At 38.8% G+C, this 23,566-nt stretch overlaps 3 protein-coding genes and 1 long non-coding RNA gene across 7 annotated transcripts in view; all 4 read right to left on the bottom strand.

Moving 5' to 3' along the window:
- Nucleotides 1–2,348: 2,348 nt before the first annotated feature.
- On the bottom strand, nt 2,349–6,716 carry LOC131132076 (uncharacterized). 2 transcript variants are annotated; one of them, XR_009130299.1, is made up of 11 exons: nt 6,502–6,716; nt 5,322–5,408; nt 4,961–5,096; nt 4,655–4,785; nt 4,331–4,467; nt 4,125–4,218; nt 3,907–4,007; nt 3,478–3,736; nt 3,152–3,332; nt 2,778–2,905; nt 2,349–2,684 (listed from the first exon to the last, which is right to left on the bottom strand). It is a non-coding gene; the product is annotated as an uncharacterized LOC131132076 (long non-coding RNA). The 2 variants fall into 2 exon arrangements; XR_009130301.1 differs by lacking the exon at nt 4,961–5,096.
- An 813-nt stretch (nt 6,717–7,529) lies between these two features.
- Nucleotides 7,530–10,674, bottom strand: nansa (N-acetylneuraminic acid synthase a). Its single transcript, XM_058082627.1, has 6 exons — nt 10,413–10,674; nt 9,629–9,844; nt 9,458–9,557; nt 9,242–9,396; nt 8,903–9,169; nt 7,530–8,077 (listed from the first exon to the last, which is right to left on the bottom strand). Exons 1-6 carry the CDS (start codon nt 10,542–10,544, stop codon nt 7,868–7,870), a joined length of 1,080 nt encoding a protein of 359 aa, XP_057938610.1. The 5' UTR covers nt 10,545–10,674; the 3' UTR covers nt 7,530–7,867.
- Nucleotides 10,675–12,179: 1,505 nt separating this feature from the next.
- On the bottom strand, nt 12,180–19,617 carry clta (clathrin, light chain A). Of its 2 annotated transcripts, XM_058082638.1 has the most exons (7): nt 19,323–19,617; nt 18,647–18,675; nt 17,789–17,906; nt 17,313–17,424; nt 15,972–16,025; nt 14,476–14,511; nt 12,180–13,088 (listed from the first exon to the last, which is right to left on the bottom strand). In XM_058082638.1, exons 1-7 carry the CDS (start codon nt 19,498–19,500, stop codon nt 12,917–12,919), a joined length of 699 nt encoding a protein of 232 aa, XP_057938621.1. In that variant the 5' UTR covers nt 19,501–19,617; the 3' UTR covers nt 12,180–12,916. The 2 variants fall into 2 exon arrangements, with proteins under 2 accessions (XP_057938621.1, XP_057938630.1); XM_058082647.1 differs by lacking the exons at nt 14,476–14,511; nt 15,972–16,025 and having other exon boundaries at nt 19,323–19,616.
- Nucleotides 19,618–20,217: 600 nt separating this feature from the next.
- The window catches only part of gne (glucosamine (UDP-N-acetyl)-2-epimerase/N-acetylmannosamine kinase), an 18,855-nt gene continuing 15,506 nt past the window's right edge, over nt 20,218–23,566 (bottom strand). For both annotated transcript variants that reach the window (XM_058086053.1, XM_058086043.1), the window contains exons 12-14: nt 23,145–23,327; nt 22,468–22,584; nt 20,218–22,021 (exon numbers count right to left, since the gene is read on the bottom strand). In XM_058086053.1, the coding sequence (XP_057942036.1) occupies nt 21,786–22,021; nt 22,468–22,584; nt 23,145–23,327 (536 nt within the window). In that variant the 3' untranslated portion in view covers nt 20,218–21,785. The remainder of the gene's footprint in view (nt 22,022–22,467; nt 22,585–23,144; nt 23,328–23,566) is intronic.

A 23,566-nucleotide genomic window follows, 5' to 3' on the forward strand; every position in this document is an offset into this window, starting at 1 on the left:
ATAAGCGCTACAGAAAATGGATGCATAGATGGATATATGATCAGCTAATGAAATCAACAACAACAAAAACTACTGTTGGATTTAAATAATCCGACCCTTTGCATAGCACCCCCTACTGATGCTATCCAATTAAACAGGAACATACTTAATGGAGTGACCTGCTCACTTTCACTCACCAGTAAATGTTGCTTCTGAGTGTGTACAGAAAGACTGACTGAATCTTTAGTCTGCCAAGACTACTTAAAACCCTCAAACATATGATAAATGTTTTGATGTCATAATGTGAAAATGGACAGAAATGATTTTCATGCTATACTACACATGCATACTATTGTTAACCTGATAATGATTTATCTGTACACATCACTGTATGAGTTGCTGGCACCATCACCGTTTGAGCATGAATAAAAACAGTAGTGCAAGTACACACACACACACACACACACACACACACACACACACACACCTTGGAGAGGCACTGGTCTAAAATATGTCATCAAATGATGGAGAAGATGTTACATTCCGAGGTGACTGCTTCATTTAACATGTCAAGGATTCTGTATTGGGGCCAGAGTTGCTATGTTTAAGGCGATGCACTGTCCCGAAGGAGCTAAACTTGTTATGTAACCAAGCAAGTAGAGCTATTCTTTCTTCCAGGTAGCCTGAGGTATAGTTGATTGCCTGCGGGTGCCTGAAATACAAATAAGTCTCTTCACATGCAAGAGAGCCTAACTTGACCCCCTGAGAGTAACACAATTGTCTCAATCTGCTCTTTTTTGAAAGCCTCTGGCTCGCCAGAGAGTTTGCACAAATGTATGTAACGTTGACTTTATGTAAAAGGTGGAAAGGTACTCACGCACGAATCCTGGTTTGTGAAGGTGGGTCGGTACGGGGTTTACTGGCCCAAGCCTGCAGCAGAAGAATCTATTGTATGACACCATTCATTGTTATTGTACATCCTCGTGATTCCTTGCTTGGTATATCTATGGTACACATGTTACATGTATTTAAATACATAGTGTATTTACTTATGTACATAGAATGACAATAAATACACAACATTAAACACATAATAATAAATAACTATTGAAATAGCAGTGCCGCAAAGCATGATGGGAGATCACACTGGACTCATTTAGCACACCATACTGCTACCCCAATTGTGGAAAATTAGTAAAGGTTGGATAGCACAGCTGGTCGAGTGCTTGGATCCAGACGCAGAGATGGTTGGGTTTATTTTCCTGATTTGAGCTCAAACTACCAATTTGCGCTTACCTTCATTCTATGTTTTAGCGTATTTCCACAGCATTTCAGTCCAGCTTCAGTTTCTGCGCGTCCATTCTACATTTCAATTTTGGCACCTTTTCAAAGAGTTACAATTTTCCAGCATTCACAGGCAATGTCTGCTGACATTGCCTCATCGAGTTCAGGGGTCAATAACCTTTACTATGTTTTACATTTTACGCCCTTGCCCACCAGAGAGAAATAGCTTGGAGCCTCAAAATTTACATTTAAAACAACGTTTTATAAACTCTAAAAGAATACAAGTGCAGTGAGTGTGCATGTATCATGGACGCCAACAATAGGGTTATCATGGTATCATCTTGGTTAAATCTCGTTTTTTCGCACAATACTTACCAGTTCTGTGATTTCCAAGATGGCTACTCAAGATTATTTTGTCCCGGGCCAAGCCAAAGCTATGTGTTATACATGTGAAAGGGAAAATAATGCATACACAGTAAATTCTGCAGTGTTAAATTAACACTTAAAGAGTTAAATTTAACACTATTCCTGAGTCTATTTGGTCCTGCCCTGAACTGGTGTTAAATTTACTCTTTTCATAGTGTTAAAATTTTAGAGTTAAATTAACACTAAATAGTGTAAAAAATTAACACTGGCTAACACTGTATAGTGTTATTCAAATTTAACACTACAGGTTTATTAACTCGGGAAAGTGTAAATAGTACTCTGAATAGTGTTGATATTTTACTCTTCTGTGGTAATAAATCAACTCTGATGGAGTTAAATGTAATTGTTCATTAACACTGCATTAGTGGTCAAATAACTCTCATAAGGTTTGATGCTACACTTTACTGTGTTGATTGTTTACTCCCTTGCAGTGAAGAAAAAACTCTTATAGAGTAAATACTAACATTTGTTAACACTGCACAGTATTAATAAAACTTGATACTATTTCTGTAAATAACTGTTGGTGGTGTTAATTTTACACTTTATTTACTCTTTTCCAGTGTCAAATTAACTCTAACCAAATCTGTCTTGTAAATAGCTAAATAGCAAGTGAGTACAAAACACATTACAACAATAGCATACTTTTAACAACTTTTATTTTCCTGTCAGGCCAAAATATCAACATCAGGTACAGAATATAAAAACACTGACCTTAGGTCGGCATAAAATTTGCCAACATCAATGTTGTACACAGTGGTTTGGATGAACGTGTACATGTTGTGGAGCATGGTGTTGTATGATGTCCCAAACACGAAGTGTACCTTAAACAGTTCATCAGAAGCACCAAGAGAAGAGGGTGACCTGCAAGGTATAGCATTCTTGTCGAGAATGATGAAGAACTGGTGGATTGCATTCTTCCTCACTCCAACAGCCAGGAGATAGGGTTGAGTGCTACTAGTTATGGCATCGAGATGCTCTTGGATGATTGTTCCCGTCTATGGAGAGGAGATGGTTGTGATATTATATTAAAATGTTTACATAATAAATTAATGTAAAATATACATCATCAATTAGGAAAAAATACAAACCTTCTTGAAGACCACAAGATGCTCCTCAGCCCGGGACGCAGACACCTTTCCTGGCCTCTTCCGACCTAGAGCAGTAGGTGGGATCAAGTGTAGCAGCAGTCAAATTGATGAGAGGTCACTGTCCCAACCTGTAACAACACAAGTTTGATAACACGCTTGAATTGTGGACCACCTATATAATTGAGTGCACTGCAATATCAGCAGCATTTTTATTACAGTATAGAAAAAAGATGGCACTTTAAAATCACCACAAAACCTCCTCTATTCTAAAAGTCCTTATGGTTAAGCCCAACACTTTGTTCAATATATGGTTCCAGTCAACATTTTGGATGCACTTTCTCATTTAAATGAATATATGCTTGCAAACATCTCACCATAGTCAATATCCACTTCATCCCCATCCTCAGAAGGATCAGCTGCCAGGAGTTCCTTAAGCTCACTGGTGGAGGGAATCGTTCTGCATTGTTGGATGATCTTCTTGAATGTGGTTGGCCACTTCTCCAGAAACTTGTCTGATACATCCTCTCCAAACATCAGAGCAAAATCTTGTTCAACCTGGAGTGGTATGTTTGGTGACAATTTCAGGATTACAGTCAGTCATAGTTAAAAGGTGCAATAGTTGTAAAATATTAATACAATTCCCATCTACTGAAGTGAAAACCATTCAAGTGTCATCACACTGTCAAAATGAGATAATTACCAAGCCTCTGATGTCTTTAAACGAGGAAAATCAGATAGTATGTTGCTTGACTGCTGTGGGTCAAGGACCATGTTACGCCGATGGACAAATGTCAGCTTCATCTTCTTCCTAACTGTGTCCTCGTCAGCTGAATGTTTCATCAGTGACATTGCTTCCTTGCACTCATCTTCACTCAGGACAGTCTCTGGAACGAATTGGGAAACTCGTCTGACAGTCGGTCCTCCTGACATGTCCTCACCAGATGGTCCTTCCGCTGATGCTAAACAATATGGGGATATGATGACAATCACATACATTTTTAGTCACTTGGATGTAACTGTACTTGTACAGAAAAAAAATGTTTATTGGCTGAAAGGCATTGCAACACATACAACAAAGGCACAAACTGATCTTGTGACTATACTGTTCAATACATTATTATAGGATTACCTCCAAATAATGACCGCTTGTCTTTAGCACTGCATCTCTGAATAGTTTTAATTCTCCAGGCCAAGTACCCAGTACCACTGTCTCCATCATAATAATGCTCCCTGGACAATGAAAGGATTATAAAAACAGCCACTTTATTAGTGACAAAAGTGGAAAAAATATGCTCTGGTAGGATTCAAAATATTTTAACATTATAACAACAATAAGAGTAAACTCACATAGCTATTCTTGGAGAATGGGTCTCTGAGGTAGGGGAACAAGTTCACATTTCCTCTCGCATACATTTCTTTCACCTGTCTGGGTGGAGATGTACTGCAAGAAAAACAATATCATATTCATACTTCCTAGATTTACTTCAGATTTCAAATTACTCTGAAACCTAAATAAGAACACAAGTGCTAACTTAAAACAATAACCAATTTACCCATTCTTCTCCGTCATATCAGCTGCCAGTATGTTCACCATTTTCCTTCTGCTCTCATCTGCCAAGGTCTTAGTTCGGTTGTATTCATTTATTATATATTCTCCACCAGATTTCTTGGTAAGAATGGATTTCACCAGCTTAAATACCAATATCAAACAAAAACAGAAAAAAAATCAGGATTATATCTACTGCAATACAAAGTTAACTTAAATGCTGGATATAATGACTTCAACAAAGTCCTCAAACAATGCAGTTTAACATCTCCATTTGTACCATTTTAATCCTTGTCCAATAGAAAACATTAGTGTCTGTGTGAAGTCTTACTTGCATAGCCTCTGAATCCAGCCTCTGACACTTTCTGGAAGGGCTGTCTGAAAGGATGATGGTATCCAGTGAGTCCGATGAACCCAGAGATGATAGTTGGGACTCAGGAGAGGCTACCATGGAGACAGATTCTAACCACAATTGGCAACAGGAGAAAGAAGACATGTTACGCAAAGTTGCCCCATAAACCCATTCCTTATCTAATGAAGAACATAAGCTTCACTTGAGAACAAACTAACTTTGTTCGAAATAAAGGTTCACCTTTTGTCACTATTAATATAGATTACAAATTTAACTGGAACAAACCTGTTTCATATATGATGGTTAGCACCCCAGTGTAGGGATCCTTTACTATATCCTCAAAAACATCGTCATCTAATTCAGTCCCTGTCAACAACTTTGACAACTTCTGTTACAGCTGGGACACCAAATTTGGCAAATGCTAGTAAACAGGAAACAAAACCAGAAACAGAAAGGTCATTACATTTTTTTTTAATTAGTTTCAAATTAGTTATTTTTAAGCAAAACAAAAAAGAACTTTATGCCTAACATTATATAAAATGAGAGCCCTAATCTCGAGTAAATCACTTTTATATAGCTAAATTCAGTTAATAGCACAATTAAAGCTCCTTGTGCAAACCTCACATTCACAATATTAAATTCTTACCTGCATTCAAAAAGTCTGACAGATTTGGCTCAGTTACTCTAACAAATTTTTGGACATCACCAAGTTTCACTTTGAGGAGCATGTTCTCTGCAGAAAGTATACAGCACATAAGCAGGATCAGCACAACGTTATAGAGATAAAAGTTCACATGCTCATTCTTACCATAAACAAAAACAATACAATAAACAGTCTCATGCAGCAAGAGACTCCCCAGTTCTAATTAAATTAAAGAGGGTTTTTATGGAGGGGAATGGTGTGCAACTTTTGATTAAAAAAGGTTTCAGGCCACATGCAGTTGACAGTTGATCAGCTATTTGCAGGAGAGACTAACATTGGCTTAGTACTTAGGCAAGAGGACTTGTCTTGCCTAAGGTAAAATCATGTTTCCACCACAAAATAATTTTAACAAATCACATTTCTCTATAAAGCAATCCCAAATGTCTCCTATTTAGACTCAAAACATACTTTACTATGATCAGCCCTGGCCACTTGCTCTACTTTTTCTGACCTGAGGTTGTCAAATATCATAAACTTGAATGGTTTGCCAATAACAACAACTGAAGTAGCGTTACTTTATTTTAAGGCGACTGAGACATTACTGTCAAGTGAATTTTTCTGCCCAACAAGCATTAGACTAAACTACATGACTAGGACATCGACCTTCTCCTGGTTTTAAGCAGCTATCTTGCTTCACAGCCATTTTAATGGACAACAAACATACAATTATTAATTAATTATACAATAAGTAATTATGTAAAACGTACATATTAAATCTTCTGGTTCACTTACTGTTGTACTTTTTCAAATAGCCCGCGCGCGCAACGTAACCTGAGGTGGCTAACGAATCAAGCTATCTTTAGCTAGTTTAGTCGTCTCCCCTCTCAAAATATACACACTGTGGACGATGCACAACATAATCACCATTCTGCTATATGTTAACCACGTTCACCTTACCTCGTGTCTAGTCTGACGCTTTCTAGTTAGTTAATATTACGTTTAATGACAATGGCATTTTAAGCTAGCATCCACTCGGTCACATTAGCCCTTTTAGAATTCGGTATTTTCAACCGCCAGAAAATAACTGAAGTGCACAGCGAACAACAATATAAATTAATTCTAACATGCTGCTTCAGTTGAAACTCCAAATAATTGGTTTATTAAGTAATTAGCAGAAACTTACCGTACGTACTCTTTCCACTGGGAGAAAATGCCGTCTTGAAAATTCTGACGGTTAGAAATTGAAGAGGAGGTGGGCGGGGCTCTTCAGAGTAAGTCTAACACTGCTCATTTAACGACGGAAATTGACACCAACACTGGGGGGCGCTTTACTCAAGCTGTTGTTGTATTAACTCGGATAGAGTCAATGCACTTTGACACTGCATATTTAACACTGGGGAATTTACTGTGTACTGTAGCTATTTGGGAAGGAAACTTTTCTATTTCTTTATGCAAGTTTTATTCTTAATGTGGCAGCAAAACAGAGCAGTTGAACACAGATCAGCATGTAGTCCTTCTCACTTCTGCCTTCACATGCCCAAGGCCAAAGGTCACATACACACCATACACTTTTCATAGCTGTCTCAGGCAATGCCTGTGACATAGTTACGAGTATTTTCTTTGTAAATTTACAATTTTATTTTCATAATATTAAGATTTTTTTCTCGTAAATTTACATTTGTGAGTAGTGTAGTATATACTCATATTCATATTTAATGAATCCTTTAGTTGTGTGACAACCCCCAACATATCACATACCATTAAAAAGCCCGGGATATCCTCTTCACAGCACAACAGGTTAATTCTTTGAGAGTTTAACATTTGAAACCCTTTCAAACCGCATTCAAAGTTGTGGCTCGCTAATCTGGTCCGAACCAAATATGAAAAAAAGGTTATGGGACCAAAAGCGGCAGAGTGAATTATGTATAGAGTAAAGGACAGCTTTTGTGTCTTCCATGATAAATATTCTGAAACAAAAATGCTGGATTTGAATATGTTATTTATACTCTGCTGGGCCACACAATCTCAAACAGGCATATTGTGAAGTTCATAACAGAGATGCTGTCAAACGCATTTTAATATTTTAGACCTGCAACGGCCAGACTGAGAAAAAAGGAGGTGCCACATGGGTCTGTCCTCTCACTACTACTGTTCAAGATTACATCCAGAAATCAATTATCGTGTGTAACTAAAAGGCTGGTACATAAAGAATGATTTAAATCTTTATTTCACAGGCACCAAACAAATTGACACTGCCTTCTACAAAGAAGCAATAGAGCAGATACTTCATCGAGCCGGGGCTAATTAGCAGCCTTCTTCACTGTTTATGACATTGGCCACTAATTACCGTACACGTGACCTCTTGTTTTCATCAGTGCATCATTGCCTTTAGGAAGAGGAGACATTGTCATTGCCGCCTCTTAGGACAATTACCCACTCTTGTTCGTGATTACTGAAACTTATACAAAAAAAATCACCCGCCAAATTATGCCCACATGATTAAGGGCCTCACCATGTACGTAAGTGCTTTAGTCCCAGTCTTGGAAATATCAGCATTTGGCCCTCTTCCCATAGCTCTCCACCACCTCTGGTATGACGCTCTCATCTTCTCCCACGTCCTCAGTTACAACCTTGCCAATCAGCTGGAAGATGTCTTCGGCTGCTACACCCATGGGCGTGGCCACCTTCACCGTCAACATGTCCTGAGTGAGGACTGTTCCTTTGGGGATTTTCACCTTGGCCACCACAGATTTCCCCAGCTTGAGAAAATAAAATTGTTATTATTCATTTTGGTACTAGAACAATCAGAGTGCTGGTCAACTTCTGATTGGTTCAGATTACAAATGAATTGTTTCCATTAACAAATATGAGTTCAGTGGCACCTCGGTTAGCACGTTTTTCAGTTAACAAACAATTTTTTTTTGCTAAAACTTTGCCTTGGCAGGCCAAGTGGTTAGCATGATGGCTACACAGTCAAGTGTTAGAGATGATATGGGTTCAAATCGCCGCTTGTTTGCGTGTGGGTTTTCTCCGAGTACTCCGATTTCCTCCCACATTCCAAAAACGTGCATGTTAGGTTAATTGGCAACCACAAATTACCCATAGGTGTGTGAATGTTTTGTCAATATGTGCCCTGCAATTGGCTGGGAACCAGTCCAGGGTGTACCCCATCTTTCGCCCGAAGTCAGGTGATGAAGCAACTCCACAATAGAAGAGAGCATGTTTGGTGCAGTTTTAAGTCGTAAAAACGGCCACAAGGTGGCAGAAGTGCCTTTTAGAAGGACTCGGCCTGCAACTTTCCCATAGAAATACACTCTGTACAGCAACCAGGAAGTGAAAAGTGTTGTAGTTTGAATAGATTACACATTAAGGAAAAATTTTAATGCACTCACACATGCAGTTCAGTTCAAAATGTGGAAATTGCAAACAGTCCATGGTGTTATTCAATTGTGCATAAATTCTTGTAAAGTAAAACAACCATTTTTTGTGTTGTTTCTGTTGTGGAATTGTTATTTGTATATTTTTTTCCCTTTTTTACCCATGTTCTACTGATGATTACTAAAAAAATCTCATGAAAGTCTTACCTTGTCATGGCATGGTTTCTCACAAGGAAGCATCCGCTTGAGTCCACTACCCAGCGCCTTCTCCACAAGTCGGATAGAGCGAACCAGTTCAGCCAGCTCAGAAGGCTCCAGTGACGCCTCATGGTCACTACCCTTCCACGTCTTGTCCAGTGTCACATGACGTTCGATGACTTTTGCCCCCAAAGCAACAGCTGCCACCGAAATACTGATTCCAGACTCGTGGCCTGAATAGCCAATTGGAATATCGGGGAATTCCTTTTGGTATTCCTGTGAATTGAAAGAGATGAAATAATACGGGCTTTGATATATTCATTCAAAAAGGTTAAGTGGTCTATTTACTGTGATCACTCTGAGGTTGACATCCTCAGGCTCAAGGGGGTATGCGCTGGTACACTGCAAGATGGCAAAGTTTTCGTTGTGTTCCTTCACTGTTTTGTATACCCGACGCATTGTCTCTATGGATTGCATCCCACTGGACACCACCATGGGGCGCCCTGACACACATAACATAAGACAGTCATTCATAGGACTTATTATATCTATACAGTTTTATACCTTTCTTGGCCGTCTTCTCCAGATAAGGGAAGTTGTTGGTGTCTCCTGAGCCCACTTTGAAGAAAGGCACATTCAGCTCATGGAGAAACTCTACGGCCATCTAGGGGCAGAAACATAAGGGGCAAAAAAAGTCAGATCAAAGTCATAATATTCATGCAGGTATTGACACACCTCATCCATTCCCGAGGCAGTGAAGAAGATTCCCACGTCCTCTGCATATTTCTGTAGCTCCCTGTATTGCTCATGGTTGAACTCCAGGTGGCGCTTGTGATCGCCATAAGTTTTCCCCCACGAGTGTTTGGAAGTGTAGGCGCGTTCTAAGGCTCGTTTGTTGAATTTGTACTCCAGTTCACTCTTCTGGAATTTGGCACAATCTGCACCACAATCCTGTACGTGGAGTAAAGTGAGACACAAAGGCAATATATATTATACATGAATAAATAATATAAAAAATAAAATATTTTTAAGAAGAAAAAAATCTCCAGCAGACTGTGTCCAAAGTTTTTTCAACACAGGGCAACGTACGGAAACAAAACATGAAACGATGCGGTGGTCCACGGTGATATTTGGATATATACATATTTTTTTTATTTTGTAAAAAGTTAATGTGAAAATAAACATCACGACTGGAAAACCATTGCACAGTATCGCACAAAAGGCTAGTAGATCTGGTTTTGTATCCAATAATGAACAAGTCTCATTTGACAAATATTCCTAGCAAGTGCAAACAAATAGTACATCTTGATTAGCATTAATTAAGGCTATTCAAGCCACGTTTTAAAGTGACACTTTCAAAACGTTTGAACGCATTAAGCTGCGATTTATGTATTCATATACATATATCTATAAATATATATATTCATTTTTGTTTACCTATTTAACTTATCCAAGCATTAATCAGAAACAACATCTTTTAAGAAATCACGCAGTTGTATATCCGAGTAGCGGTTGTTACCTTTGCCATTTTTATCATCTTCTTGGCAAGCTCGATGTCGCCCTGGTGGTTCTGTCCAATTTCAGCAATGATAAAACACGGATGGTTGCCTCCAATCATCCTCCCGGGACACAGTTCAAACTTTAAAGGCATGTTGGTATCAGGAAAAACGAAAAACTTAGTATTTTCTGACTTGAATTGATCCGAGAGGAGCGATGAGTTGGTCTTGCGATGAGAAGCCGACCGGAACAGTTACTCTGGTGCACACCCCGGAAGTGGTAGGACTTCCGTATTTGGAGAGCGAAAAAGACTGCCTGATGTATGTTTTTAAATAAATTATTTTATGGCTTGGTCTCACCTTACTTTAAGCATATATAATACAGTGTTTCTATCCGCTTTTTATTTGTTAATTTTCATTTAATAATTTTTTTTCACATTGTCAACTTTGTTGTCTTTGCAGCCTATTGAATGCAGTAACGCTGTTAACTTACAGTAGCCTATGTCCAGGTTGAAACGTGGTAACTGTTGGACGAGCTCTGACTACATGTTTTTACTTTTCAAGGTCACCAGTAATATATCATAAAACAACATAATCATTCTTTTTATCGCTTTCCTCATAGTTTACTAAGACCGTCTGCTCAAACAAGGAGCGGGCAATGTTACTTTAAGCTCCAGTCTAACAGGTCTTGGTCATGGCCACCAGTTGAGTGGAAAAACACACACACACACACGGGGCAAGGTAGGATCTACAATCCTTCATCCTTCTTTTGGACACTGTTAATTAGTACAATAGAGCGATTTTTAAGTATTGAAAATACAAAAAATACAAACGAAAACTTTGTTTCATCTATCATTTTTCATGCACTGAACTCAAACTTTTGCAATGTACACAAAAGGCATAGCTCGCTGAAATATTGTTCACAAATTTGTCTAAATCTGTATTAGTGAACATTCATCGCCAGTAGTTCTGTCCTCAATTGTTAATGTTTTCTTTGGTATACCAGTTTGACGTCTGATACATCTTCTTCCAAATGGCAGTACTGGCAATGAACAATGTTTGTGCAATGGTTCTGATTTATTTACCATCTTCTCTCAGATTCACAATTGGTTTTCACCTCTAAATGCACAACCTGACATTCATTGCCATTTATTGATTGTATAAGAAATATAGTATGTCAGGCCCACCTGTTCCAATGCTTCTGCTCACATGAAACATAGCACCTTTTGTTTGAATCTACCTTTCTACAAAGTTGTGCACCAGATGTAGATACCTGGAAAATAGCACGTATTGATATCAAATCCCAATGTTTTCAGTCAACAGCAAAAATAAAGGAACTGGCCTCACTGTGCACACATCAACATTGTATGTACAGTCACATACACACAATGCATGTGGGTTAAAACTATGCCTGTGGTTCTCTCAAAACTACCATTTGACTCTTTTGTGCCTCAGGATGGCATCTCTTTTTACAGTAGCCCCGTGATACACTGCCATTCACAGAGAATGGTGTATTGTTGAAGGATCTACTAGGCAGCCAAAGGATATCCCTTTTGATGCACTGGAAAACCTGTCTTGTAGGAATCCTGGTAATTGTTTGCACTGCATGCATTCTTCTGTAATAAGTGTTTTTGATTTAGTCAAATGTTGTGGTTTGAAATAAATTAAGTGATTGACTCCCTGGGGCTTATGTAAATACAAAACTTGTTTGGTGTATTTATAGTCCAGTTATTGGAAATGTCTCTAACCAGTCACCTAAGGGCAGAACAAAAGCTCTGAGGACACAGATGCCAGGTAAAATATAACAAAAGTTGTCATTCACCGTTTACTGATATTGAAATCAAATGGACAATGGACATGCATGGCTGAACAACAGCTTTCTAGTATCTTGTTCTCTTTAAAACCACAACACTCTAACATGTTTTATATTCTGTATATATATTGCCTTCTGTATATGTACATAGGTGCACACAGAAAGTACATACACACACACTGTCAACACACATACAAACATTAAATTGTAATGGACTGGACTGCTCATTTCCTGACTGCAGACGGAGGAGCTTTTCATGAGGAAATGCATAGATTTGAAATGAACTGAACACCATATGCCACAAGTAGGCACAACACACACAATTTCAAAACACTTGCTGGATTTGGAGTTTCCACAATTTGGTCCTTAAAGAAAAAAATGGAAGGATGAATAACCACAAGGTGCTGAAGATTGATAAGACTGACTTTTAGGATGGATATAGCCTGATGGTCAAGTAAACCACATTGCAGTGTAGCCATGGACCCAAAGGAAGAGATTGTTTTGATGACAATAGATACGTACAAGCCTATCAGGAATGGAACACTAGGATGGGTTAACCGGCCATATCCTCCCATTTGAGAAAGCTAGGTCTGTGTGTGGTAAACGTATGTACAAAAGGGGCGTATGCCACCTTTTTTCTGAATACAGATATGGGTCATTGGGTGTTGGGTCGTGTTTGCATTGGTGGTGATCTTGGATGATGTAAAGCTGAGTCTAGCGGACCAGCGGGGACTGCTTGAGGGAGATGAGGACGGAGCGCATGCGGGACACATCTTTAGCTTGCTTGCTGGACTTAGGGTTGAAGTCGCAGAGGCGAGCCACGCGTTCCCATTCTGTGCCAGGGTTGTTCTCATCCATGTCTGAAATCATGGCCTCCTCGGCTGCCCTGCACCCGACGGGGGGAGGAGAGATGAGATAGAAACCCATCAGTGGCGGAAGAGGTGACATAGTGATAAGAACATTGTAAAACGACAGCTCGGAGATAGTCCTCTGCTGATAACCAAGTTAGTGAAGTGAAAAGTTGTATTCCTTTGCCTAACTGACTAAATACAACTTAGAGGGAAGGGATGGTGGCTATTGTAATTCTGCAATTATATAACAAGTATTTATCACAATCAAATGGCTGACTTTGAGTGCAATAGCTGTGTACATTTGATGAGTTATACATACTTGAATATATGTGTGTACAGTTAAAAGCACGCATCTCCAAATGTCAGATTCTACTTTTCATGCCAAACAAAGCTGGGGGGCAATAATACTCAGATTTTTAACATTTTTATTGCACGTGTAGTGGTCAAAACAAAGCTTAATTTTGCTAAAATGTAAATCCAATGTTATTTATGTGCGACCAGCCAGATAGCTGAATTAAAAAATGACATCCTTCACATGAGCCAGTATAGTAGTAATTCTGAACATGTGACGCGAACAAAGATAGATAATATAGTGCATCTCGATTTGAAAGTTTGACTCCTTTTGAGTCAAATATATATTGAGACATATAGCACACAGCATAACATGTGCAGTCTTTAATGAAAATAAAGGTCATTTGAATTATAACATTATTAAAAATGAAATGCTGCTAATCATCTGTCAGTCCAAGTGTCATTTGGTTCAGCAGAGGTCACCTCAGAGCAGGACACAGACTTCAGCATTCTGCCCACAAAGTAAATAAAGACGGAACAACTGAATACCCCATTATTGGTATTGAAATATCTTGCTATTTAAAATTCTGTCCATAGCTGCTCACTGCTCTTCCACTTCTACGGGTTCATGTTTTTAACTTTCTAGGTTGCAACAGCCAGTTATATTGACAACAAGCTCATCACCATAGTTGTCCTTGATTAAAACAAAACACCGTAGCAAAGTGTTTTGTTATTCTGCTTTTAACCAAGTCCATACAAAGTGGAAGCACTACCGGGCCTTTGCCATGCATGGTGCTGGAGAGCAGGTGGAACGGTGGCTTACTTTGATTTTGGTGTTTTAACTGTGGAACCGATTCATGTCTAATTAGAGAAGGTCAAAGTTTAAAAAAAAAAAAAAAAAAAAAAAAAGAAAAGAAACAAAAAAGGCCCCTGTCAGGACCACATGTGAAATTTACATATGACTACCACGTCACTCACCATCATAACCAACTACAGATTAGACAAGGCACATCACAAAACGGTTATGTTACATGAAACAATACATACAATAACTTGGCTAATACACAAAGCTGCGTGTAACCCCACCCCATAAGCAAACTTAAATGGATATTGGGTGTTTTGTTACTTAACTGGTCTAGGCGGTAGCAAGGATGGTTAATGTGTGTGCTTTAAGGTGCATAGAAAAAGAAAAGAGGGAGAAACAGTTTCACAGGTCAGAATTTAGAAGACAAAAAAGCAAAAGGGTGGGGGCAAAATGAAAGACAACAAAATGAGCCAAATGCAGATGTTTAAAGCCGGCATGCAAAAGCAACACATAAGGAGTATTCTAAAGTGCTTAAAAGCATGATCAGTGAGCAGCCTTTGTTTTCCTCACTGGAAAGCTCAAGTTCAGTAGCTACACACAAGGACGCAGTGGCCAGGAGTCTACAATATGGAGGGCAGCTGATTATGCGTCACCTAATGAGCAAATCGGTATTGGTTATTTAGTAGTTATGCAAATGAAGGACAGTTAGCCTTGAACTGTTATTTGTTCCATTACAGAGAGGAAATGTATGCATTGAGGTGTACATAATAATCAATGACTAAAGTTGCCCTAATATCCTCCACATGAGCCCAACACCAATGTAATACCACAAGCTCCATTACATCATGATATTTAACTCCTCAGAGCCGTTATACATTACTCAGGCCTTACTGGTTAGAGAGTAAAAGCAAAGGCTGCACAACTTGGGTACAGTAGAACCTTGGTTAGCATCCGTGCCGTTAGCGTGTTTTTAATCACCTTAAATGAACATTTACGGTTCTGATATAAATAATTGGATTTACATGATTTCCTATGGGAACATTTTGCTTGGTTTAAGTCTGTCTCAGAGTCGCACCTTCTGGAACAAATTAATGACGCTAACGAAGGTTTCACTGTACTTGCTAACACATTCTTCTTTAGGAGGACAACACGGAGGCTGCTAATGGTCTAACAAAGTGTAGTTTGAAGCAGTTGTGTATGTACAATGTCAAAACATCACAATCTACATACATTTCATCAGTGAGGACAAGTAGATAAAAAAAAAACAAGTCATACTTTCAATACATGGATTGAAATAAAAATGATTTCTGGACTGCACCTCTTAAATATCCTAAACATTGTGATAAATAGAACACGAGTCTTCTCACAACTCATGTATATAATACTTTAATAGATAGTCTCTGCACAACAACTGCTTCAAAGCGTCCTACACCTGAATATTTGGTATATTTGTTTGGGGGCACTCATTTATTTCTAAAAAATAAAACGTGCAATTTACACAGGGTTACATGTTGGATGTTGAATCAAATATATGAAAGTGAATGATGAGACACAAGTAAGGGAGTGTGGCAGCAGTAACATACTCTCAGATGTGACATGCTGATATGTTGGGGAGGGGGCACTCAAACGACAATGTAAATGGGAAAACAATAGCAATGGCAGTGTGTTCTGGTGGATGAGATGAAAACTGGTGAAAATCTACCATGTCCTAACTAATGAGATGGTAGGATGTTACATGGTTGGATTGTCGGTGAGAGTGGAAAAACAAACATGAGGCCAAAAACCAAAATGAGGACAGAGGATGTTAGTTGGAGCAACATACACATAACCAATGAGCTCAGAGAAGGGCTGCTTGTAGAAGTCTTCATCCAGCACCCTGGGCAAACATCCGCCCAAACGACAGTGCAGCAAGAGGGCAGAGAGAACAGGGAGAGCAGTAAAATGGAGAAGAGGATAGAAACACCAGTGTAATACTTACAAGACAATCAAGATTTGGAATATACTTGGCAGGGCATGGATTGTTGAAATTAGGCGTCAGTTGTGTCACATACGGTTAATAAGACATAGCTGTTAGTATTTTCACAGTTGTGAGTAGTGATCTATGATTGTTAGCAGCCGAGTATAGAACAGATCAGAACTCGCACATCTCTTGTTAAGACCTGTGTGATTGTGATTCTCAGCCCTTTAGATCACTATTTGAAAATTGTAATGAAAAAGCAGAAAAAGTAGCCGTATGCCCTACCACCACTGTAATGATGATCAGAACTGACAGAGGTTGCTGATATTTTCTCAACAATGTTCGGTGATTGAGTGTTTCAAGCATCCCACCTCAGTCTGATGTTCCAAGTAGGGATGGGTATGATAAATGTTGATTGTTAATTGTGTGGTTGATACACCTTTGTTGCTTCCTATACAGACTGCTGCGGGAATCAAACGAGAAAGTCAAGTCTGCTACTGCACAACAAAATTTTAAGTAGTGACAATATTGTGTATTGTTACATACAGTCGTCACACTAAGAGCAATATAGACCCCTGTCTAAATTCTAAGATTTGAAATATCAGGAGTCAATAAAAAAAAATGCACGATACAAAATGCTGTAGGGGCTGTACAAGAGAGGTGTATACAATCAATTGCCTGCAAACGACTGTAAAAAAGCATTTCAAATTATACTCCCAACAGGTTTTTACTTTGTTCTTAGTTATATTTTGATTTACTTAATAGTCGCATTAGGTAATATTAAATATCAAACGTGTTGTTTAGTAGCGGTATGTACCTAAAATCATTTTTCTAGTGTCCCACTTCTGCAACAATCTAATTTTTTCCCCTTTGTATAAAGAAGGTAGTTATTTTACAAATTAGCAGGTAGATGACTACCACACTTAATAAATCTTTGCATTGTCTGCCATCCAAAATGTATATGAAGAATTATCATTCAAAGCATTAAATTAAGTGATGTCAGATGATCACATTTCCCTCATAATTAATCGAGAAACTTTAGTTGACAAACCCATGCTCCAAAGATTTAGAACTGATACCGAAATCAAACTATTAGATTGTAATTTCAACTTTGCATCATCAGTGGGCTTTTAATGTTGACACCGTAGTTCCACTGTTGTGACCAATACAATAGCCTCAGCTGGAGGCCATTTTTGAACCCGGTACCTGTTATTGGCTTTGGTTTTCTCCAGCTGCTCATTCTGCCTGGCGTGCCACTCCTCCAGCTCCACCTTGGCCTTTGTCTTCCACTCCGACTCCTGCTTGCGAGAGTTATCATCTGGCCAGGAAGGTGGGCAAGTAGAAGAATGATACAGAGAGGTTAGATTCAATGACAATGACAATGGTCCAGTCATACATCCATTCTCGACAATGCATCCTGTGTTCAGGGTCTAGGGTAAGCTGGAGTCTATGCCAAAAGGTCCTGGACTGGGTTGCCAGTCAATCACAAGGCACATAGATTGACATCATTAACATGTCCAGTCAATGAGCTAAATAAAAGTAAGTACTGCAACACCAGTGATTCCAGTGTCCCTCTGACAGTACTGACAGGACAGTTTTGCACCCCCGTGTTTTATAGGTAGAATTAAAATGCATGAATGTCTATGTTGAACTTTGCAGCATTTGACAAGGTCTGGGCATACCAAGCAGCTCCAGTCTCTCTCTTTGCTCCTCCCTCCATTTGCGAAGGCTTTCTGGTTCTGCCTGAAGACGGTCTGCATTGGAAATTGCTGCATAGGCATCAGATGGACCATTGCTTTCCTAAGATAGATGAGACAAGCAATATGCCCAAGAATGGTGTCAAATTCAAAACCGAGACAGGCTAAATAAGTGTTGACTCTTCCTGAATTATTTATACTACGCTAATCTCTCCAGCTACCACCTTACAGCTGCAGAATGCTCTTGTGGGCATTTATTTTTTACCAGTACAATTAAATATGTGTAATGTTCTCTGGTAAAGATTAGACTAAAGAATAGCCATTCCTTGTGCTTCTCTTACAGACAAAAAAAAAGTCCTGACAGTGCAAATGGCAGCAGAATGTTGCAATGACAGCACAGGAAAGGGAAACTAAGATGTTCTACTGGCCAGATATCTAAAACAAAAAAGGTCAGCTGTTAAAGTACAATGATTTTGTTGTAAAATAAAACTTTAACACTCCCACTAAATGATACCTGTGTAGTTAATTTTTGAGAAACAAACACAAATATGACGTGAAAATGCTGCAAATGCAAAAAAAAAAAAAAAAAACCACACACACACAAAGCCCAAAAACAAGTGCATGTCAAAAGTGCTGTTAGTTCATGGAACAAAAAGAACGTTTGCCAGGCTACCAGATCAGTGAACCAGATGAACTATTATGGCCAAGTGTTTCAAGCTTTTGGACATTTTGGGACATTTTTCCCTGTTGGCCACCGTAGCTATTCATAAAATAAACAAGGAAAAAATGTTTTAGTTCTTTGACAAAGTACTTCTTTGAAAATAAATGTTAAAAAATATTTACCCCATGAAACTCTCCATTGACAGCACCGTCTGGAAAGACACCAGGAATATAACGGTTAAAAATCAATCAAGCAGTCATAGTATGTAGACAGAGGAAAAGTTCATATCAGACCATTTTATACTACTCACAAACACGTAGGGAAATGCACAACTGTGATGTTGTGTTCCTTGTGTTACATGTTGGCCATGCGCATTGAAAATTAGAGAAGCTCAAATTAAGTTCACCTGCAAAGTTTGCAACTTAGTACATTTAGATTCATTCTGACATGTATCTGAGATATCACTTATTGTGAGTAGTATAAAATGTAACCAGTAAAGCACCAAGAACTAAGGGCAAAGGTAACCAGGCGTCGTGAATGACGTCTTGTTAACGTTAGGCTTCATTCATTTTATCAATTGCTTAAATTGTAGCTATTATTCAATAAGATGAATAAAAAAAAGTCCAGGATAAGGTTCCTACCATTATTTTCAACTATGTATTATTTTGTCGTGTGAAGTTAATGACATCTTAGCTTAGGTAGGACCACTTTGCTAGCATGCTAGCATGTTAGCTTGATTTCGAGCTTAGCAGGACAGTGTAATTGACTTCCGCTTCATGTCCATACCATGACATTTTATCGTAATTTATCAAGTAATTCAGAGTGCAGCGTGTGCAGCTGACGGTGGTAGTCACCCACCGTTGGAATCTGACAGTATCGAAGGGACCTCTCCACTGTCCAGGATGCTGAAGCCTTCGTCGTTTTCAATCCCCGCGATTTCGCTCTCCTGTTGGGCCAAAAATGCTGCAGCGGGGTCGTCGTCAGAGCCAACGCCGTTCCCAGCAGCCGGAGAGTTGAGCATGTCAAAATCATCCATGTTGTATTAATTAGTGGATATCAGAAAATGTGAAATCTCCAGCAGGTGTATATATTGACCAAGAACGATTAGCTGAAAAGGAAGGACACGCAAGAGCAAAAAAAAGTCATTTTAGAGAACCGGAAATGGACGCGTCGCCAATGAAAATCCTTAAAAGATGACTGATTGGATGAACAACCAACTGAAATACCTCTGCCTCAGTCAGTAGCCAATCATAGCTAAATGTCCGCCCACATGCTAGTCTCGTGACCTGTACGTGCTGTCACAACTTTAATGATGAAAAGAAAAAAAATGCACTTTAGTCACTGCAACATGATATTGACTACTGATTGTGTATAACTTTGTCCAACGACAAGCTTTTTTCATTATGGAAATGTTACATTGTATCAGTTAGTGTACTATTTATACTATATATATATATATTTGAAGCATCCTGGCGACATTTATAGTCTGCTCTGACAATAATTGTGGTTAATTATTTAACTCACGCTGCCAGTGTCAAATTGCTCAAGTAAAAAGACACCTCACTCAAGGTAAGAAGAGTTTCTATTTCAAGCTGCCAATGGTTCAGTATGTGAATAGCTAACAAAATAATCATAATTTATAACTGTATATTGATTATTGATACATGACCCAGGCCCAGACAAGTGGAAGAAAATTGAATGAAACTCGATATCGATAACTAAGAAACAAATCAAGCACTTCACACAACTTACCTCAAATATGTTAAGTTTTATTAAACTCAAAAGTCATTGTTTAGATCATATAAAATAGGACATGGCACGGGTGGTGGGTGGTAAAATGGCTGCAAAACAGTTGGGGGAGGCGAGGACTCCTGTTATGTGCTTATTCCTCCTGTAGTATCCTTCAGTCACTCTTTGACCCACCAAGAGTCAATAAGCGGTAAACAACGTTGAAGGTAGAACGGTGCTTTAAATGTGACCCATTCATCATGTATTCCTTTGTTCAATTATAAATCACTAACATTTGTGGAAGTATATTTTAACTATGATACATACAATGAATATAGCTGCATACACGCCTTCATTATAGCAGCAAAAGCTGTAACATGTTTCAGTCAGTGTTCAGGCTATAATTTAATAATTATATTACTTTGTTACATTCATTACCACTAAATCCTTTTTTAGGCTACCAACTTAAACATCAATATTTCTTCTCCAAATCCTAAATAATGATTGAAGAAAACATGCAAATACAATTTGATATAATGACACTCACCCTTATCACAGTAAGGGATAAACAAAACTTGTAGAACTGTTTAAAAAATAAGCTATACAGAAAATAAAGAGCAGTCTTTGGAAACATTTTTGGTCAAAAGCAAAGCAAGCTTTCACCCCCCCTCCCCCCATCACATGAAGGACAGAAAATGTTTATCTAAATCAAACATCTGCCATTTCTCTTCAAGGACAACATAAGAACATTATGGACTGCACAATGGACCCACTTGACACATGACATGACTCCCTATTCCCTGCTGGAATCTGCCCATTTGGCTGAGGAATTGTATTCATGTGAACACCAAAAAGTATTTGCTCACCTGCCGTGACTCTCATATGAATTTAAGTGCCATCCCATTCCTAACCCATAGGGTTCGATATGATGTCGGTCCACCTTTTGCAGCTATTATATGCAGCCCTTTGTTACAACATCCGGTGCTTTGCATTGCCTTGGTGATGCAGCTGCTCGGCCATGGAAACCCATTCCATGAAGCTCTCTGTGTGCTGTACTTGGGCTAATCTGAAGGCCACATGAGGGTTGGAGCTCTGTAGCAATTGACTGTGCAGGAAGTCGGCGACCTCTTTGCACGATGCGCCTCAGCATCCTCTGACCCCCCTTTATCAGTTTACATGGCCTGTTGCTGTTGTTCCCAAACTTGTCCATTTCTTATATTAAAGCTGACAGTTGACTGTGGAATATTTAGGAGTGAGGAAATTTCACATCTGGATTTGTTGCACAGGTGGCATCCGGTGACAGTTCCTGAGAGCGGCCAATTCTTTCACAAATGTTTGTAGAAACAGTCTGCATGCCTAGGTGCTTGATTTTATACACCTATGGCTAGGCCAAGTCATTAGGATACCTGATTCTGATCATTTGGATGGGTGAGCAAATACTTTTGGTAATATAGTGTATAAGAAAAAGCGAAAAGAAAAAGTTTCTATATCAAAACGGAGAGTGAGTATGTACGACAATCAAGTTAATCATCGGTCTTCTTCTTAATGACATGGGCCCTTTGTGAATCTAGAGGCAAGGACTGTATTTATCCTTTAATAAATCCTTCTTGTAGCATAGTCTAATACCATGCTTGCTGCTCCCAGCAAAGCGGGTTCTTCCAAGTCTGATGTGACCACCTTGGTGCTCTGTGCAGGTAAAAGGGCTCTACTAGAAATAATGCGCTTCACAGGGTCTTGGTAGAATGACGCCAGCACACCAGATAGGATTACCAGTGAGGGATTGATTGTGTGCAGGATGTTGATGATGCCAATCCCCAGTGCTGTGGAGGCTGCAAAGAAAAAACAACCAGAAATCACTTCATACTCTCTATATTGTTCTCTGGTTTTACAATATCTAACTAATTGTGTGGAGATATGGGGAAACGTCACTGACTCACTGTACAAGGTCAGTTAGGATAATCCAGAATAACGGGTACAGAGGACATAGTACAAACCCTCAATCTTTCAAATAATTATTAAAACTTGTTAATCTGGTAAACTGGTAAAATTATGCATAATGCAAACAATAACTTTCTATGTAAAAATGATGGCTGTCAATCGTTCAAAAATATTTAATCGTGATTAATCACATTACCGGCCAGTTAACTCAGAATTAATCACATTTAATCACAGATAGAAATAAGTGTTTATCTATAATAAGCAGGGAAAAGTTGTTAGAAAAGTTGCCAAATGTAAATATTTAATAATATTGCATGTGCTCGTTTTAGGTTCTGACCCTTGTTGAGAACAGCTTCAGCTTTGGTGTTCCCTAGTCTGGCTGCATTGATGAGGTGAGCGGCGGTGATGGGCTCGGAGCGCTTCATATCCAACCCCTCCATATTCAGCAGTTCATCTGAAACGCACACATCAGTATTTCACAGGTTGGAAAAGGATTGTTTGGATTTTTTTGGCATGAAGTTGTACGACACCCCCATAAGCAGCGAAGACCGTTAACAGCGACTCACTCCACTCTTTGTGTTTTGTATGGATTTCGGTGATGAGGAAAGTAGTTCTAGCTAGTTGCTGGGTGCAGTTAAGTTAGGCTTCTCAAAACAAAATGCGTTCAAAAGCATAATACATTTACATCACAAAAATGCCTATTAGAAAGAATCAGACCACATAAATCACTGCAACACGATGAATATAGTGATTTTTGTGATGCAAATGTATTATGCTTTTGAACACATTTCGTTTTGAGAAGCCAAACTCTTTACCTAACTAATCAGGGTTTAGGTTTTGTTTCTTCATTACTTTGTATTGATCTGTTTTCAGTTTTTGTCACTGTATCTAGATTAGATCTGGATCTAGACAGATAACTTTTTTAACAAATGCATTAATAATGTTATGATCCTTCACATAAGTAGAACAATTAGCCTACACACAGTCGCAAAGATCACACAGACTGTCACTAACCATCTATCAGTTTTTTGGCTTCTCTCTGCAGGGCCAGGCCAGAAGCGTAAGCTTCGATGCATCCTCGACTTCCACATGAGCACTCCGGACCTTCTAACGAAACCATGATGTGACCCAACTCTGCGCCACAGAAAGTGCTGCCATGGACCAGCTCATTGTGTTGGATGATCCCTCCTCCAATACCTTATATGGTCAAAAAGGTGACATTCAGAATACGACATATAATCCCAGCGTCTTTGAATTAGCCTTCTGTATTTCTATTTTAGTTTAATTAGCCATTTTTGTGCTTGACAATACTTAATTTAGGCAAACAAATATGTAAAATGTACTTAAGTAAGCATAGTAGGACTTACAGGACATTTTCAACCATGAAACAGAATGGATTTATTAATTACTATATTAAAAAAAAACCTAATAAGAGT

This window comes from Doryrhamphus excisus, chromosome 1, assembly GCF_030265055.1.
Source record: "Doryrhamphus excisus isolate RoL2022-K1 chromosome 1, RoL_Dexc_1.0, whole genome shotgun sequence".
In the NCBI taxonomy this organism is placed as follows: Eukaryota; Metazoa; Chordata; class Actinopteri; order Syngnathiformes; family Syngnathidae; genus Doryrhamphus; species Doryrhamphus excisus.

Bases quoted from the DNA above. Each gene is read 5' to 3' on its own strand.
- nansa (XM_058082627.1), bottom strand. From the start codon at position 10,544: ATGCCTTTAAAGTTTGAACTGTGTCCCGGGAGGATGATTGGAGGCAAC. The intron at 9,845-10,412 runs GTAACAACCGCT...CTCCACGTACAG, and splicing joins AGATGATAAAAATGGCAAAG to GATTGTGGTGCAGATTGTGC. The intron at 8,078-8,902 runs GTAAGACTTTCA...TATTTTCTCAAG, and splicing joins AGAAACCATGCCATGACAAG to CTGGGGAAATCTGTGGTGGC.
- clta (XM_058082638.1), bottom strand. From the start codon at position 19,500: ATGGATGATTTTGACATGCTCAACTCTCCGGCTGCTGGGAACGGCGTT. The intron at 14,512-15,971 runs GTATGTTGCTCC...TGCACCTTAAAG, and splicing joins TCTGAGCTCATTGGTTATGT to CACACACATTAACCATCCTT. The intron at 13,089-14,475 runs GTTAAGTAACAA...CGTCGGGTGCAG, and splicing joins CCTTGCTACCGCCTAGACCA to GGCAGCCGAGGAGGCCATGA.